This window comes from Phoxinus phoxinus (assembly GCF_949152265.1).
Source record: "Phoxinus phoxinus genome assembly, chromosome: 25".
Classification (NCBI taxonomy): Eukaryota; Metazoa; Chordata; class Actinopteri; order Cypriniformes; family Leuciscidae; genus Phoxinus; species Phoxinus phoxinus.
Window position 1 is genome coordinate 10,180,692 of NC_136900.1, and position 15,436 is coordinate 10,196,127.

At 37.4% G+C, this 15,436-nt stretch overlaps 1 protein-coding gene across 1 annotated transcript; it reads right to left on the reverse strand.

Annotated features, from left to right (window-relative positions):
* Positions 1-415: 415 nt before the first annotated feature.
* Positions 416-15,383, reverse strand: snx1a (sorting nexin 1a). The gene is made up of 15 exons (XM_079603157.1): positions 15,238-15,383; positions 11,498-12,191; positions 9,965-10,101; positions 9,576-9,642; positions 8,323-8,366; positions 8,101-8,242; positions 7,934-8,012; positions 6,825-6,900; positions 6,515-6,628; positions 6,321-6,414; positions 5,488-5,693; positions 2,863-3,006; positions 2,692-2,772; positions 1,817-1,888; positions 416-1,731 (listed from the first exon to the last, which is right to left on the reverse strand). The coding sequence occupies exons 1-15, from the start codon at positions 15,337-15,339 to the stop codon at positions 1,681-1,683; spliced, it is 2,103 nt and encodes a 700-aa protein (XP_079459283.1). The 5' UTR covers positions 15,340-15,383; the 3' UTR covers positions 416-1,680.
* Positions 15,384-15,436: the final 53 nt, after the last annotated feature.

The window sequence follows — 15,436 nt, forward strand, 5'->3', positions numbered from 1 at the left end:
ATGTATATATACATACAAACATTTATTTATATTTATTTTGGATTTTTTAAAATAATTTTATAAAAACCTAAGTACTAACATTACAAAAACTAAAAAATAATAACTAATTCAAATATTAATAAATAGTATAATAGAATATAAATTATACTAATATAACACTAAAAGTTGATATATATATATAGTATGTATAAAAGTGCAGTCAAATCGATTAGGCTAATTGTGATTAATCACATCTAACAAAAATGTGTAAATTTATGTATATATATATTTATGTGTAAATTGACACATTTTTGTTAGATGTGATTAATCAAGATTAACCGATGACAGCACTAATACATATATATAAAGATGTATACACACAAATGCATACATACGCGCACACACACACAAAACAACTGAATAGTAAATCAAAAGCTTTATATTTGTAATTAAATCTTTATTGTTTTCCTCAATAGAAGTGTCCACAGTGAAAAAAATACCTGCCCCTTTTTTTCTTATAAACAAACATTTGATTTGTATGGCACCCAATGGTGAAGTCCAACTTGTTTACGTCTCTTCAAAGTGTTATTACCGAAGGGCCCAAAAATATCATTTATGAAGCAAACTAATAAACAAACAACAACAAAATGTCTAATGTTATAAATGACGACGAATAAACAGCCTTACAAACTCTGACAGCAGCAAAATCTGTATAAAAAAAAATCTCATGTAGAAACAATTTAATCATTAGTATTAGCGTAGCAAAAGTCTATTAATTATTTGAACATGTCAGTCAAATATGGTTTGACACGAAACGATAACACGTTGGCATAAATGTCTACACATGAACATGAAGTAAATAAAGAGAAAAAGAGTGAAAATGAGGAAAAACAGGCCCTAAATGAAGAAGGAAAGCCGTTTTAAGACTGAAGTGCTTTGGGCTTCTGGTTTGACCAGCAGAGAGAGCTCCGGGACTGATATCAAACGCTTTAGGAGCGTCTTTAGAAATGCTTTACGTCAAATAGAAACAAGACCCTAAATCTATTGAAGATTTAAAATGATCCTTTGAGTGAAAACTATGAGCCAGCAAAAGAAAAATCACCGATCGAGTGCAAGTGTTGACATGTACAGTTTACGATACCCGGCCTATTTGATTTCAACAGCCCACCAAAAAAAAACTGCATTATCTCTTTTTACTTTGCAAAATACAATGTCATTATGGTGTTTAAAAGTGTATATACCAATATTGTGGACTTCTGAAATGACCTAGGTCACCGTTTGTCTCTGAAACCCCTCCTTTAGAAGTACAAACATCTTTTTGTCAGGTGACGAGTGGCTGCTGGGAAGTGTCCTACTGTGAATGAGAGGAGAGCGCCCTCTAGTGTAACGTCACTGCTGATGAGTAACACATCTGAGTGGAGAATTAACATGAAGTTTGGTTGCATACAGACGAGGAAGAGACCCAGCCACCACCACCACCACCACATGCGTTTACATCCCCCTAAACAATAGTCAACGTAAGAAAATAAAGGTGAAGATTACACCGAAAATATACAAGTTACTAATTCAATCAGAGTAACGAGCGGCCGGATGGATGATTCCCTTTGCAGCACGGTTTCTCTTGGTTTATAGGCAAGAGGTAAAGAGTGTAGAAAGGCCTCAGTCACGGGTGAGTGTGTGTGTGTGCGCGCGGACGCCTCCTCACGCGATCGCTTTCGCTTCCGGCAAAAACGCCTCCCAGTATTTTATCAGCTAGAGGAGAGAAAGAGAGCCGAATGTGAATCACAAGCACTCAGATTTTTTTCAGGAAAAAAAAGAAAGGAAAGTGTTCATGTACCTGTTGTTCTGAGTGCAGCAGTGACTCCAGATATTTGATGATTTGTCTCTTAAAATCTCGAGCTTTTTCTTTCTGTTAGCAAAGAAATTTCAATGAATTGTCAGTCAGAATCATTAAATACGATTCAACAATTCATTGAAGCGAGAACAACTGCAAATAAGTCTCTCTAAACCCCTCCTTTCTGAGTATACTCTGCTCTGATTGGTCAGATGACCCAGTCTGTTGTGATTGGTCTACTCTGCTCTGATTGGTCAGAAGACCCAGTCTGTTGTGATTGGTCTACTCTGCTGATTGGTCAGCTGGACAAGTCTGTTGTGATTGGTCTACTCTGCTCTGATTGGTCAGATGGCCCAGTCTGTTGTGATTGGTCGACTGTTAACAGCATGTGTCGGAAACCAAAGCATATCTGCATATCTAGCATATCTGAACTTCAGCTCTGGATCTTCCTCAGCACTTGACAAACATTGATACGAACAGTAACGATGGCTTCGGTTTTGTAGTATCAAGAGTCCTCAAGTGCAGCCAAGTGGTTTTGCTTTGGCAGCGCAGAAAACAGCGTCGTCTTGAACCAAACTCTTCTAGACTTCAACTACAACTAAAGTGTTTGAGGGTCAAAGTAGACTTCGTTTGAGGGCAGCCATTGAAGAATATTGACGGCCATTATGCAATTTTTTTTCGAGCCGTTCAGAATCTATTTTTTCTTTTAAAAGACAATCACTCAATTTATTGAGCACTTTAATCTTTGAAACAATGCAGTCCATTATATTCACAAAGTGCTCTATTACACACTACATTCAAGGCAATATCCATAAAAAGCATAACAGGGACCCTTTAATGCCAAGATATCCAAAGCCAACAGGGAAATCATGTCTTACATCAAAACGGATGACGTCTTTCTGTACGGTGGCTGAGATTCTCTCGAACTCTCTCTCGAACTGCGTGACCTTTGCCTCCCACTGCAGGACGAGACAGGAGAGTAAGACATGACTTGGTTACAGATGTTAGTGCTCATCTGTATACCCAGCAGCATTGGTGTTGTGCATCACCTCAGAGATCTCGTCCTTGGCCTGCTGGAGTTTGTCGGGTTTGTTGGCCCACAGGAGTTTGGCCTCGGACTCTCTTTTTTTCTGCAGCATGTTCTCAGCGTCCTGCCAGCGCTGCCACGCTTTCATTCTCTGATCAAAACACCCCTGACAATGGAGAATACAAATAAATGATTATTATTATTAAAGGGGTCATGACATGTTTTTTTTTATTTTATTATTAGGTCCCCATAGGTGCAATTATAGTATTACTACAGTTTTTTTTACAAAAAACTTTTAAAATGTAGTGATTTATGACCTTTTCCCACCCTGTTTCTCATCCTCTGATTATCCTGAACAGTCTGTTTTGGGGGTGTTTCCCCTTTAAGAGTTCAGTGTTAACGCCCACTGTTATGATTGGCTAACGTCAGTGCCTATGCATCAATTATTAACGCCCCCATCCAGAACATTTGCGGATTCGGCGCAACTGTTTAATGACGGGTGATGCATGCGAAGCGATGGCTCTTGCAATGATAAAACCTTATTATGTTTGAGCCGGAATCAGATGAGGAATCAGGGGGAAATGAACCATCACCACAACAACGAAGACTGGATCAGCCCGTGTCCACATGTAACGTCAAACTATTTTGAATTAATAAAAAAATTGTAACCAGAGACACTTAAAAACGGATTATTGTTGCATAATTATAGCTTAATTTGCTAAGAGTTCAACATTATTTAACTAATTTCAATGAAATGATAGGGTGTACCACGGACAAAAATGCATGCACAGGCCATCTTTGAAGATGCAGAATTGATAAAGGCGACATTTTTAACTTTCTATCGCATGTAGGCCTACTAGAAAGGCGACATATTTTCAAGATTCTCTTATACAAATGTGTTTATATTAGCCAGTGATAAAAAGTACGTTTGCGTCGTCGTTGTTGAGCCCAGAATAGTCGGCACGGACTTATCTTTGAGCAACAGTTTTCTGGCAAAGCCAGCATCATATTGGAATTTTTTCTCAAAACAGTCATCCTTAAAATGTATAGAACAAACGCTTAAACTAACACTGCCGTGACTGAGACGTCCGCAAAAAATAAAGTGCATCCATTTTTCCCTGACGACTGGATCTTTCGCAGCGTATTCAAAGATGTTGTTTGTCCACAGCCAGGAAGAGCACATCTGCGTGGCATCGTAATTTCCCTGTACACAGACCCACTCGCTGTCCGTCGACTGAACACTTGTGAGGCGCGCGGGTGCGGGGCGACAACGATACGAAATGAGCGTAGTTGTCTTGCGCTTTAAGCGTAGTTGTCTTGCGCTGGAGGCGGTCATATGCAAACGCTGGTACGTCACTTCGTACCGTGACGTCACTTCTTACGAACGAGCTGTATTTCGAGCTTGATTAAATAAATGATTTGTTTATAATGGGGAGGACGTCTTAAGCTATGAAACTTGCAGGACGTTTTAATGGTACAAAGACCTCTTATATACCAAAAGATCAAGGCAAATTTGGTTTCTCATGTCATGACCCCTTTAATAATAATTCTAATTTAATTTTTATTTTATTTACATTTTTAGCATAATGATACATACTCTATGTAAACTACCAGTCAAACATTATAATTTCCCCCCCCTCATGCTCACTAAGGCTGCATTTGTTGGATTAATAATAATAAATCAGCAAATCATCATATTAGAATTTAGAGTGATTTCTGAAGGATCATGTGACACTGAAGACTGGAGTAATGATGCTGAAAATCCAGCTTTGATCACGGGAATAAATTACATTTTAAAATATATTCAAACAGAAAACGGTTATTTTAAATTGTAATAACATTTCACAATATTACTGTTTTTACTTAGCCTGGCTAACGCCAGACCCAATTCTCGTTGAGACTTGGGTCTGGGAACCACATGTGCATTTTCTCGTATTTGAGGCGTGGTTTACGAATGCGCCGGCGCCGTTTATTGGGTGCTAAGAATGTCTATCAAATGCGCCTGTAGCTCATAGCCAATGGTTTCCATTATACCAGATGACGTATGTAGAGAAATGGTTTAACGCCAAACGCTGCTCTTTTTTCTAAATAAAATTGCGATCTAAACTACTTAGAACAATATCTAAGGCTGCATCAAAAGGTAGCTTCGCGTCTGCTGCCATGTTGACTCCATAGATATAAACAAACTGCTTAGTTGTGTCGCAAAGATGTCGTCATCGTCTTGCTGCTCCCTCTCCGTTCTGTGATTGGTTCCCTAAACGAGGCGAAAATCAGGTCCATGGTTTCCAGACTGCCTTTCAGCGAGAATAAAATCGCGCTGCGCAAAGGCATTCTGGGGAAACCCAGGCTAGTTTTTACTGTGTTTTTGATCAAATAAAATGCAGCCTTGGTGAGCAGAAGACACTTCTTTCAAAAACCTTTTTTTTTTTTAAATCAAACTTTTGACCAGTAGTGTGTCTACATTGTAAATTAAATTTGTTATAATTATTTTTTAAATAATAACCATTCAAATATAAATAACAATTATGTAGATGCATACAGATATGCATCATGGTGAAATATATATAATATATTTAATGTACATAATACACAATAAATCAACAGGACGAGTGGGATTTTTCTTGTGTGTGTGTGTGTTTGTCTGTACCCTGACGGCTCCCAGCAGTCGTATATAATCGGCCAGCAGCTCAGAGAAGGTGAAGAAGTCGTTGGCCGCCTGGTCCTGGTGGAGCTGCTCGATTCGATCTTCCACCTCGGCCAGCTGAGACAGAGCTCGCGACAGAGCCGTGTTATCCTCCGAGCTGCCCAACATCGCCACGCTCTTCGCAAACACGGCCGTGTTCCCAGACAACTCTGAAACACACATCCCACCCTTAAACAACTAGTTGCTTTACAGCAGTCATCCAATCAGATTCTGTTTCACTTAATATACGTCACATTACAGAAATACAACGGGTTGCAATACCCAAATCTGAATGTACTACATTTTAAAAGAAAAAAATATCCACATTTCAAATATGTGACCCTGGACCACAAAACCAGTCACATGGGTACATTTTATGAAATTGAGATTTATACATTATCTGAAACTGAATAAATAAGCTTTCCATTGATGTACGGTTTGTTAGGATATGACAATATTTGGCCGAGATACAACTATTTGAACATCTGGAATCTGAGGGTGCAAAAAAAATCTAAACATTGAGAAAATCTGCTTTAAAGTTGTGCATTTATGTTCGCGATTGTGCTGCATTCACTCACAAAAATAAATGTTTTATATATTTACGGTAGGAAATTTACTAAATATCTTCAGGGAACATCATCTTTACCTAATATCCTAATGATTTTTGGCATAAAAGGAAAATCGATCATTTTGACCCATACAATGTATTGTAGGCCATTGCCACAAATATACCCGTGCGACTTATGACTGGTTTTGTGATCCAGGGTCACAAATGAGAGTTTGTTTGCCCTTCTGACCTTTCCTGTGATTGACAAGCGATTCCACCATGACGTGAAGTTTCCGCAACTGCTGTTCTTCATTTTCTACATCCTGGATCTTCTCATCAAACCACTGAAACCAACAAGCACACACACACGGTTTAATATTCAGTGTCCTTTCTAGGTTGGTTTTAAGCTGAGCGTGGGTCAGACCAGCAGGTGTTTCCACTCACCACATCCTGTTCGTTCATCTTTATGGTCATCTTACTCACAGCATCGGTGGCTTTGTTGAGCATTTTGAGGAAGCCGGCTCCACTCAGAGCCTGTGTGCCGACTGCTCTGGGCAACTAACACACACACACACACACAGCATTGAGTTATCGTCACAAACAGCAAAGCTGATGTTTCTGCATGTGAGGAATGGATAGATAAACATCTGCATGTGAGAAAGTCATTTCTTTTAGGTTTATGTTAATGTGGAGTTTGCGGTCGCATGCGTTGAATGGTTAAAAATGTTAGTTTTTATGCAAGAAGACGTCTCACCTCTTCTTTCTCTAAAAACTCTCTGACATCAGGGTCCTGCAGGAGAGACGGGTGACTTACAATCCTCTGAAGATACCTGCAACCACACAAACAATCCTCTAACACAAAACCTCAAAATATAGCAATATTAATTACTACTAACATTATATTTTATTACATCATATTATCAATTCTAAATAATTAGACAACAACATTAGATTGGATATCATCATAAATTGGGATATAATAAAATTAAATGTTAGTTGTAAACTTGTAATTAATATATGTTTTAATTTGAATAAAGATGAAAAAATGACTTAGATTGGATGATATAATATAATGTTAGTTGTAATTAATATTAATTTTCAATAATTAGATTAGGCAAGTATAGATCATTTTTATGTCCTCATTAAATTATATAATATTTACTTACATTAAATGACATTGCATTATCAAATTTAACAATGCATTATTTAATTTTAGTTATTTAACAAATTATGTTAATATGAATTATTACTAACATTATTACTAAATTATTACTGACAATTTTATCCAATCAAAGTAACATTTCTGTCCTCATTGAAATGAAAATACATAGTGTAATGATAGTAGAGATTAATATTAATATATTATCCATTTTAAGACATTTTCAATCCCCATATATATTATTTTAATTATGGCGAACATAACCATTATCCAGTTTAAGTAATTTTTATGTCCTCATTTTATATATATATATATTATATAACTATTATTATACTATGCAGTTTAAGTATTTTTTCTGTTCTCATTCAAATGAAAATAAATAATGATAGTAGTAATTAATATTAACATTATATTATATTAATCAATCCAAGTCATTTTTCTGTTCTCATTAAAATGAAAATACTGTATGGTAGCAGCATCACAGCCAATCATAGTTTGGTGTTTTATTAACAGATATATGGAGAGGGGTTTTAAACCAATGAGATTTCACTGGGGGCGGGGCTTCTTAGTGCAATGTAACAAAGTTCTGACATGACACATTGATGACAAATGTGGCTGGTCAGGACAAAAACTAGGAAAAGAAGCATGATTCCTCGCTTTACGAGGCTGTGAGTTAAGAAACATTGTCATCTTCAGTAACAAACCTCTCTAGAGCAGCTCTCCTCCGCTCCACAAACTCTGCTGACGATGGATCCTCCTTCCCCACTTTGACTTTTGTCATACCTGGAAAATCCACACACAGTTATTCATAATCAGACACTTGTTCATAATCAGATCAGATCGGATGCATTAGCAAGAAGCAAGTTTCTACCCAGAATGCTCTTCTCAGGTGGTGGAGGTATGATGAATCCATTCTGTGAGTGTTTCTCCGAGAGCTTTTCGTACAATCCCAGGAAATCACTGAAGCGTCTGCGTACAGTAAACGTCTTGCTACGGAACATGGTTAACGACGTCTGAGAGGATGAAAAGAGGGAGATTTAGGCCGTGTCGTGTTGTGCGGTCGTGTAATCTGCACAAGAGACTGAAAAATCACCTGTGTTGACACTTTGTAGGCCATATAAGCATTCATACCATCACCTGTAAGAAGCAGAGAGAGAATCACCTCACATGCCCAAAATAACACATATATGTGCCGTTAACCTCAAGCTTAAAGATCAGGAATGGTTACACAAAGGTCATAGGTTTAAAGTCAATGATCCCAGCTGGAAAAAAAGCTAGACTAGCCTAAACTGGTCTCCCAGACTGGTCCGGTTTGCTGGTTTTAGTTAGTTGAATGAATGAGGCATTTATATAGCGCATTCATGTGAACTTCTGTACTGCACATCCAAAGCACTTTACAATCATATCAGGGGATCTCTCCTCAACCTAGTTATGCAGTTAACGACCCATGTGAGTTCCTTTCAATTCCCCAGGAACAGATTTTTTGCTGTAAATACATAAAACATTCACCTTTATTTCAAAAGAAAAATTCAGTTTTTATTACAAAACCAATTTACCGGTAAGCTAAACAACGTTTACTCCCAAGATCCTCCAAAGCAACTGAACCTGCAATTCTGACTTTATTTAAACTTCTAACTTGTGCCTGCTGGATCACATATTACTAGATCTTCTCTATAAATTATCATACAAAGAAATTAAGAGCACATGAAAACAAGAGACAACCAACGAAATATTAATAACTGTAGTGTTCAATGCTTTTTTATGCATTTTGCATATTTTAGGAATAGTAAAATAAGCCTTTAGCTGTAGTTTGCCTCTTTTTTGCCAAATAATTGTGTCAGATAAATACCTTAACCAAGTGTTTTTTCCCCTCCTATTTGATAAATATTAAATATTGTCCTCATATCCTGATGGTTTAATCTAACTTGTAGGGTCATTGAAAACACAAATCCGCTCTGGACATAACTTTTGGCCACTATATACAAAGTAAGAGTGAGCAAACTATGAGCAAAAACTATGGTATATTATGTCAGATGAAATATTATCTCCCCAGAGCTGATAAGATCTTACAGTAACAACACACCTTTAAAAAAAAGAAGAAGGACAGGAAATGAAAAAAAGCTGGTACAGGGCAAAAAAAGGAAGTTGTGATCGTATGGCAATGCTCCAGATAGCCGTATCTAGTTCCTTAATTAGAACAATTTCAACTTGTAAGTAATCCCGGTTTTCTGTTTCCTCTACTTTTACAAACTAATGTTTTATGAGAACAGCGTTAATCCTTAAAAGCCTGAAACGAGACATCAGAAAGCAAATCCCAGCTGACATAGTGGGAGATGATGGTCTTACCAATTTTCTCTGGATTTGTGATGGAAATGTTTAGATCAAACTTGTCCTCACTTTCCTCTTCCTCCAACTTTATGAGAAAAAAAAGAGAACGGAAAAAGGAAACCTGTAAGGTTTGATCTGACGGGAATCGCAAGAAATGCAACAAATCCAGTTTTGATTCTGATTCAACTTGATTCTTTTAGTAGCTTTGACTAATTTCGTTTTCAAATGAAACACGCATAAATAAAAAATTCATAACTTTAAGACTGATTCTTGACTCATACATCAAAAAGAATCATTTGCTTGTGAATCAGGCACTAAAGGAGCCAAACATCATGAAAAACATTCAGTCTCAGTACTTTTTAATGTAAAAAATGTTCAATTTCCAACCGTCTTTATAAGTGTTTTACCTCCTCCAGAGTTTTGGACGGAGGTTTGCTGGAGCTGCTGGCTACCGGGGCGGCAGGAGCCGATACTGACGCTTTCACGGCATCTTTCTTCTTGCGGTCATTAAGAGGACTGTCCAGAGACAACTCCACTGTAGCTTCTGGGAAAAACAGTGAGAGAAAGTGCATTTTCAATAAAACTAAAAAGATACAACAGATGCAACCGACACAACCTAGATAAACACACACACACACACACACACACACACACACGCAAAACACATTCCATCAGCAACATAAAGAAGGGTGAGAGGTCAAAGGTCACTGAGGAATTCCTTTTCCCCTTCCTGAGTCAACGCTGAGAAAGCGAATTCATCATCCATCACTCAGAGAAGTGATGCGCATGCATTTCTGATTGTACAATACATGCGAGTAAAAAAAAAAAAAAAAGCAGGAAAATGTTTCATTGCGCAAAAAACACTAAGCCTTGAAAACCCTACAGTACTTTAGGCGACTTCTAATCAGTGTTATTTAAGTATTATTTATATACTATTATTAGAAGAGCATTTTTTTAATGATTCATTTTAATTATAGTTTGAGATGTAGTATTTTACTTGAGCATTTACAGTTCACTCGTTTGATGCCTATGATAGCCAAAAATGCTTTCAAGGTAGGCGACTCGTAAGGTTTCGAAACACAAGTCGAACTTTTAAATTCACCAATGATATCAAACCATTGTCTAGGTAGGCCACTCATAAGGTTTTGAAAAAAGTGACCTAAACATGCTTTTCACATGTGGGAGGACAGCTAAATTTTGAAACACAAATGAAACTTGTTTAAACAAAATGCTCTCAAGGTTTTAAGGCTAAATATTGTCTAAATAGGCAGCTCACTAGGTTTCGAAGATTAGAACAATACATTTGTGTTCTAAGATGTCAAAAACGCTGTATGTTACTACATTGCTAATGCAGTACTTACCCCCAGTTTCACAGACAAGGCTTAAGCTAGTCCTAGACTAAAATGCTAGTTTTAACTGAAAGCAACTTGGACTGAAATATCTTAAAACATGTCAGTGCCATTGTTTTGTCTCTTGATGTCTCTAGATGCACACTAATAAAAGCTACTTAAATTACCTCATTGAACAAAGGCCTAATCCTGACTTAATCTAAGCCCTGTCTGTGAAACCAGGCCTTAGCTTTGAAAGATGAACTTTTACATTTGCCTATGATGCCTGAAAAAGCTCTCTGGGAAGGGCACTTACTATATATTGAAATAAAAAAAATATATATATACACAAAAAACGGTCTATGTTGGCAGTTCGGAGGATTTTGCAACACAAATCAAACTTTTAAATGCACCAATGTCACCCAAAAATACTGCCTAGGTAGGCTGCTCACTAGATTTTGAAACATGAACAAAGCATTTAAAAGTGCTTATGATGCTTAAAAATATTGTCTGACAAGGTAGCCAAGTTTTAAAAACAAAAGGTGTCTATGTTGCTTAGGCATGCCCGAAAAACAGTCATGACCCCTAGGTGTTACCAGTGAAATGTCGTACCTGAGAAGATATCCTGCTCCTCGGAGTGAACCCCATTGGTCCTGGAGCCGCCGCTTGAGGAAGGTTTGGTGGCAGGTGCCTTCACGGCTTCCTCTGCGAACAGGTCCGTGGGGTCGTCTTTAACATGTTGCTTGACCTTCACTTCTGATTTCACCTCTGTAAAGACATTGATAGGTGGCCCACTCGCCACTGAAGGCTGAGGCTTCTTCGTCATGGCTTTTAATGGCTCTTTAAACATTTCCTCCTCCTCATCTTCATCATCATCATCATCACCGAACAGCTCAGCGCTCCCTGCTTTCTTGGCGGCAGAGCCTTTGCTGCTGTCCTTCGGAGGGTCTTCGAAAATATCCTGATGTCGGGCTCCAATGGCGTTTTTGTGCACAGGCTTGCTGCTGATATCAATAGGTGCTTTACCGATGACATCAGACTTTGGCGTTTCTACAGTCTCTTTCAAGAGATCTGGCACGGGGTTTTGGACTTCAGGCGAACTAATTACATCGGCTTCATCGTCCAGCGGGTCGCTGAACAGGTCGACGGCCTCGTCGCTGCCAGGAGACTGTATCTTTACGTTCTTCTGGGGTTCAGAGTTAATGTCGCTAAGAGGATCGCTGAAGATATCTTCTGGTGGCGTGTTGAAGAGGTCTTTAGGAGGTCCGGTTGTGTCGGGCGACAGTGAATCCATCTCGGAGATTGACTAGGAACAGCACAGAAATGATTATTCAGCTAATGTTGTAAATTTAGTTACTATAAATATTGTGAGTTTAAAAAGGATTACTACAATGCGTTTAACGGCCTGTGGAATAATTTTCCATCTGGCATGGTATTGTTTTCCCAAATACATTAAACATTTTCAGGCTGAATCTCACAGAATGTGTCAAAAAATCATGTCTAACAGGCGCAGGATCAAAACGAAAGTTATAAAAATAAACGAGTAAAATCCACACACTGTTTAACTCTTTCCTTTATTTGCAAAATATAACAGCAACTTTTTAGATTTGGGTCCGAATAAAGGAAAGACTTAAACAGTGTTTGGATTTTCCTTATTTATTTTCATATCTCTAGGTAAAGTATTTAAAGTTAAATAAAGGAAGAAACAAAAATCTATTTTTAGTATTATTTTTGCATTGAAAAATGTAAATTAGTTTATGTATTTGCGCATTTCTACAATTGGTAAATAAATAAAGCAAGCGTATTTTGTGCTAAGCACATTTTCCACCCAATTAGTACTTATTATTGTAACAGTAATTTTATACTTAAAGGCAGGGTGGGTGATTTGCTTCAAAAACATGTTTTGCTATGCTGGTTGAAAGTCTCTTTACATCCTGATAGCAATCACTAAGTCAAGTGGTCTAAATGTATTTAAATGGATATATATATATATATATATATATATATATATATATATATATATATATATATATATATATATATATATATATATATATATATATAGCCTATATATATCTCGTCTGTGGGGCGTAGGAAACTCTAGAAAATCATAGAACTCGTTCCGAGGGCTACGATAGGATGTCCTAACATCTACATATGTTTTACACACCCTGCTCGCGCAGACATCACACATCATCAGCGTGTTTCATGCTATGCAGAGTTAGACAGATGTCAGTCACAGAACACAGTAAACGAAATAGCAGCCGTAGTTCCTCCTGAACCAAAACAACAAGCTTATGCTGCGTTCACGCCATAACTACTGTAATTTGTAAGAGACGGAAATCCGTGACGTTACACTCGGAGCGGTTCGTGACTCGAATTTATGCGTTTCAATGGCAACACTATCAACACGGTTATGAATCTGCAGCAGTCAGGTGATACAGGTCAGAGCTCTTTAAGTTATGTTCATTATTATTGTAATGTTATGTGGTTTGAGACATGAGGTCATTTAATGCCATCTCTCATGACTTTTTCGCTTGTTCATGTGTTTTGAAGGAGGCGTGGGTTTGGAGACGCTCTGAAGGGAGGGTGGGATCTCATGCTTTTAAAGCTAACTCGCTATCGCTAGCTTCTCTGAAAAATGGCCTACTTTACCTTTAAATTGTAAAATATTTATTATATTATATTACAAGTATTTGTGAATACAGTTGGTGGTAAAAAAAAAAAGCAAGCCTATTTTAGTACTTTCTTTGCATTGAAAATTAAAGCACATTTTCCACCCAAATACTTATTATTGTAAAAGTAATTACATAATTAAAATGTTAAATATTTATGTTATTACAGGTATTTGTCATTCTTCTTTTTGATTGCTTGTACAACTGGTATTTTACAATAAATAAATAAAAATCAAATAAGCCTGTTTTAGTACTATCTTTGCATTGAAAATGAAGTAAATGTTTTCACCCAAATTCTCATTATATTAACAGTAAATATTAATCATGCTAGTCTTATATATATATATATATATATATACGTGAGCATTTGTACATTTGATGGTTTAAAATGAATAAATACATAACATTAATTCCAGACAGGATGGTTCGAAAAAACATTACATAAAATGTAAATGTAATCACAAAAAATGTCCTAAATGGTCCTGAAACTGGCTACTTTTTTGATTATGTTAAATACAATTTCATATTTCTATCTTTTGCTTTTGGGGTAAAGTATTTAATGCAATATATTAAAGACCAGCACATTTTTCTCATGAGATAGTTAGTAGCCCGAGTAGTAGTCATTTTGCAGTCACTGTCATCCAAAGTGACTTCTAGCACCCTTACAGGGACAATTCGCCTGTATTAACCCAGGGTTAAGTGCCTTGCTTAACGGTACAATTTTCTTCTTCTTTGTCGGTTTTATGGCAGGTAGCACCAACATTAAGGTGCATTATCGCCACCTACAACGGTACAATGGTTACAGTTTACGAATCAACCTCTGCAGGGTTCAAACCTACAACCTTTCAGTTCCAGTGCAGACCTTTAACCACCAATCCACCCCTTCATGACTCACGTACAGAGACTATAAATTCCTTCCCACAAAGCAAATTCTTCAGAAAATAAATGCTTACTAAAGAAAAAAAGGGCATTTAGACATTCACTCAAGTTCGAGACTCACATGACCAGACCTTCAGTACTTTGACCTGAAAAGACTGAAATTACTACTCTAAGTAAACATTGACTGCTGGACACCAGCTCATTTATTAGAAACAGATTTGCCTTCATAATGCGCATCATACTGTAGTTTGGATCTCTTCCTTGGACTGCATGCATATATGCATATTTTAAATAGCCTACATAAAACATCTTAACTATGATATGTTGGGTGGTGCTGCATACAGAAGTTAATCTACTTTCAAGCCTCCTTTATAATTAGACACAACATAACATTCATTTTACACACATAGCTACACACTCTCGAACAGTGTGACTTCAGTTTGTTTGGAAAAACTGGGTCAACATTCCTTGTGATATTATAACTACAAGAGTCCTCCAAAAACTTCAGTATGTCACATGCAGGCCTAAACTCAGATCTATTTAACCCTGCGGAAGAATCAAATCTGAGGTGATGATGAAAATTATATCTTTATTAAATTGTTAAGCAAATATGATCACAGAAAACGCCGTACAAACCAGCAGATCTGAAGATCTACGGTAGAAGAAGAAGAAGAATAAGAGCAAGGAGATCTGAGGGTGTCAGAGTAGTGAAAGTGATCGGTCTTCTTCTCTTTCTGCCTGTCTGTATAAAGTCTCCAGCTAATTAGCTTCAGAAATGCGTTTAATTGTGTTACTCACAGTGCCCGTGAACGCATCCGCGCCGTCGTCACTGTCCTCCAGCAGCTCGGGCTCCTCTGAGTCCGGGAAAGGAGGAGGACTGCGCTCCGAGCTGGCCGCCATCTTCAGCTCCACACACGGAAAAACTTTATTACAAGCGGAGAACGCTAGAGTGAAAATGAGAGAGCGACATTGAACTGAGACGAAGAGAGAGAGAGAT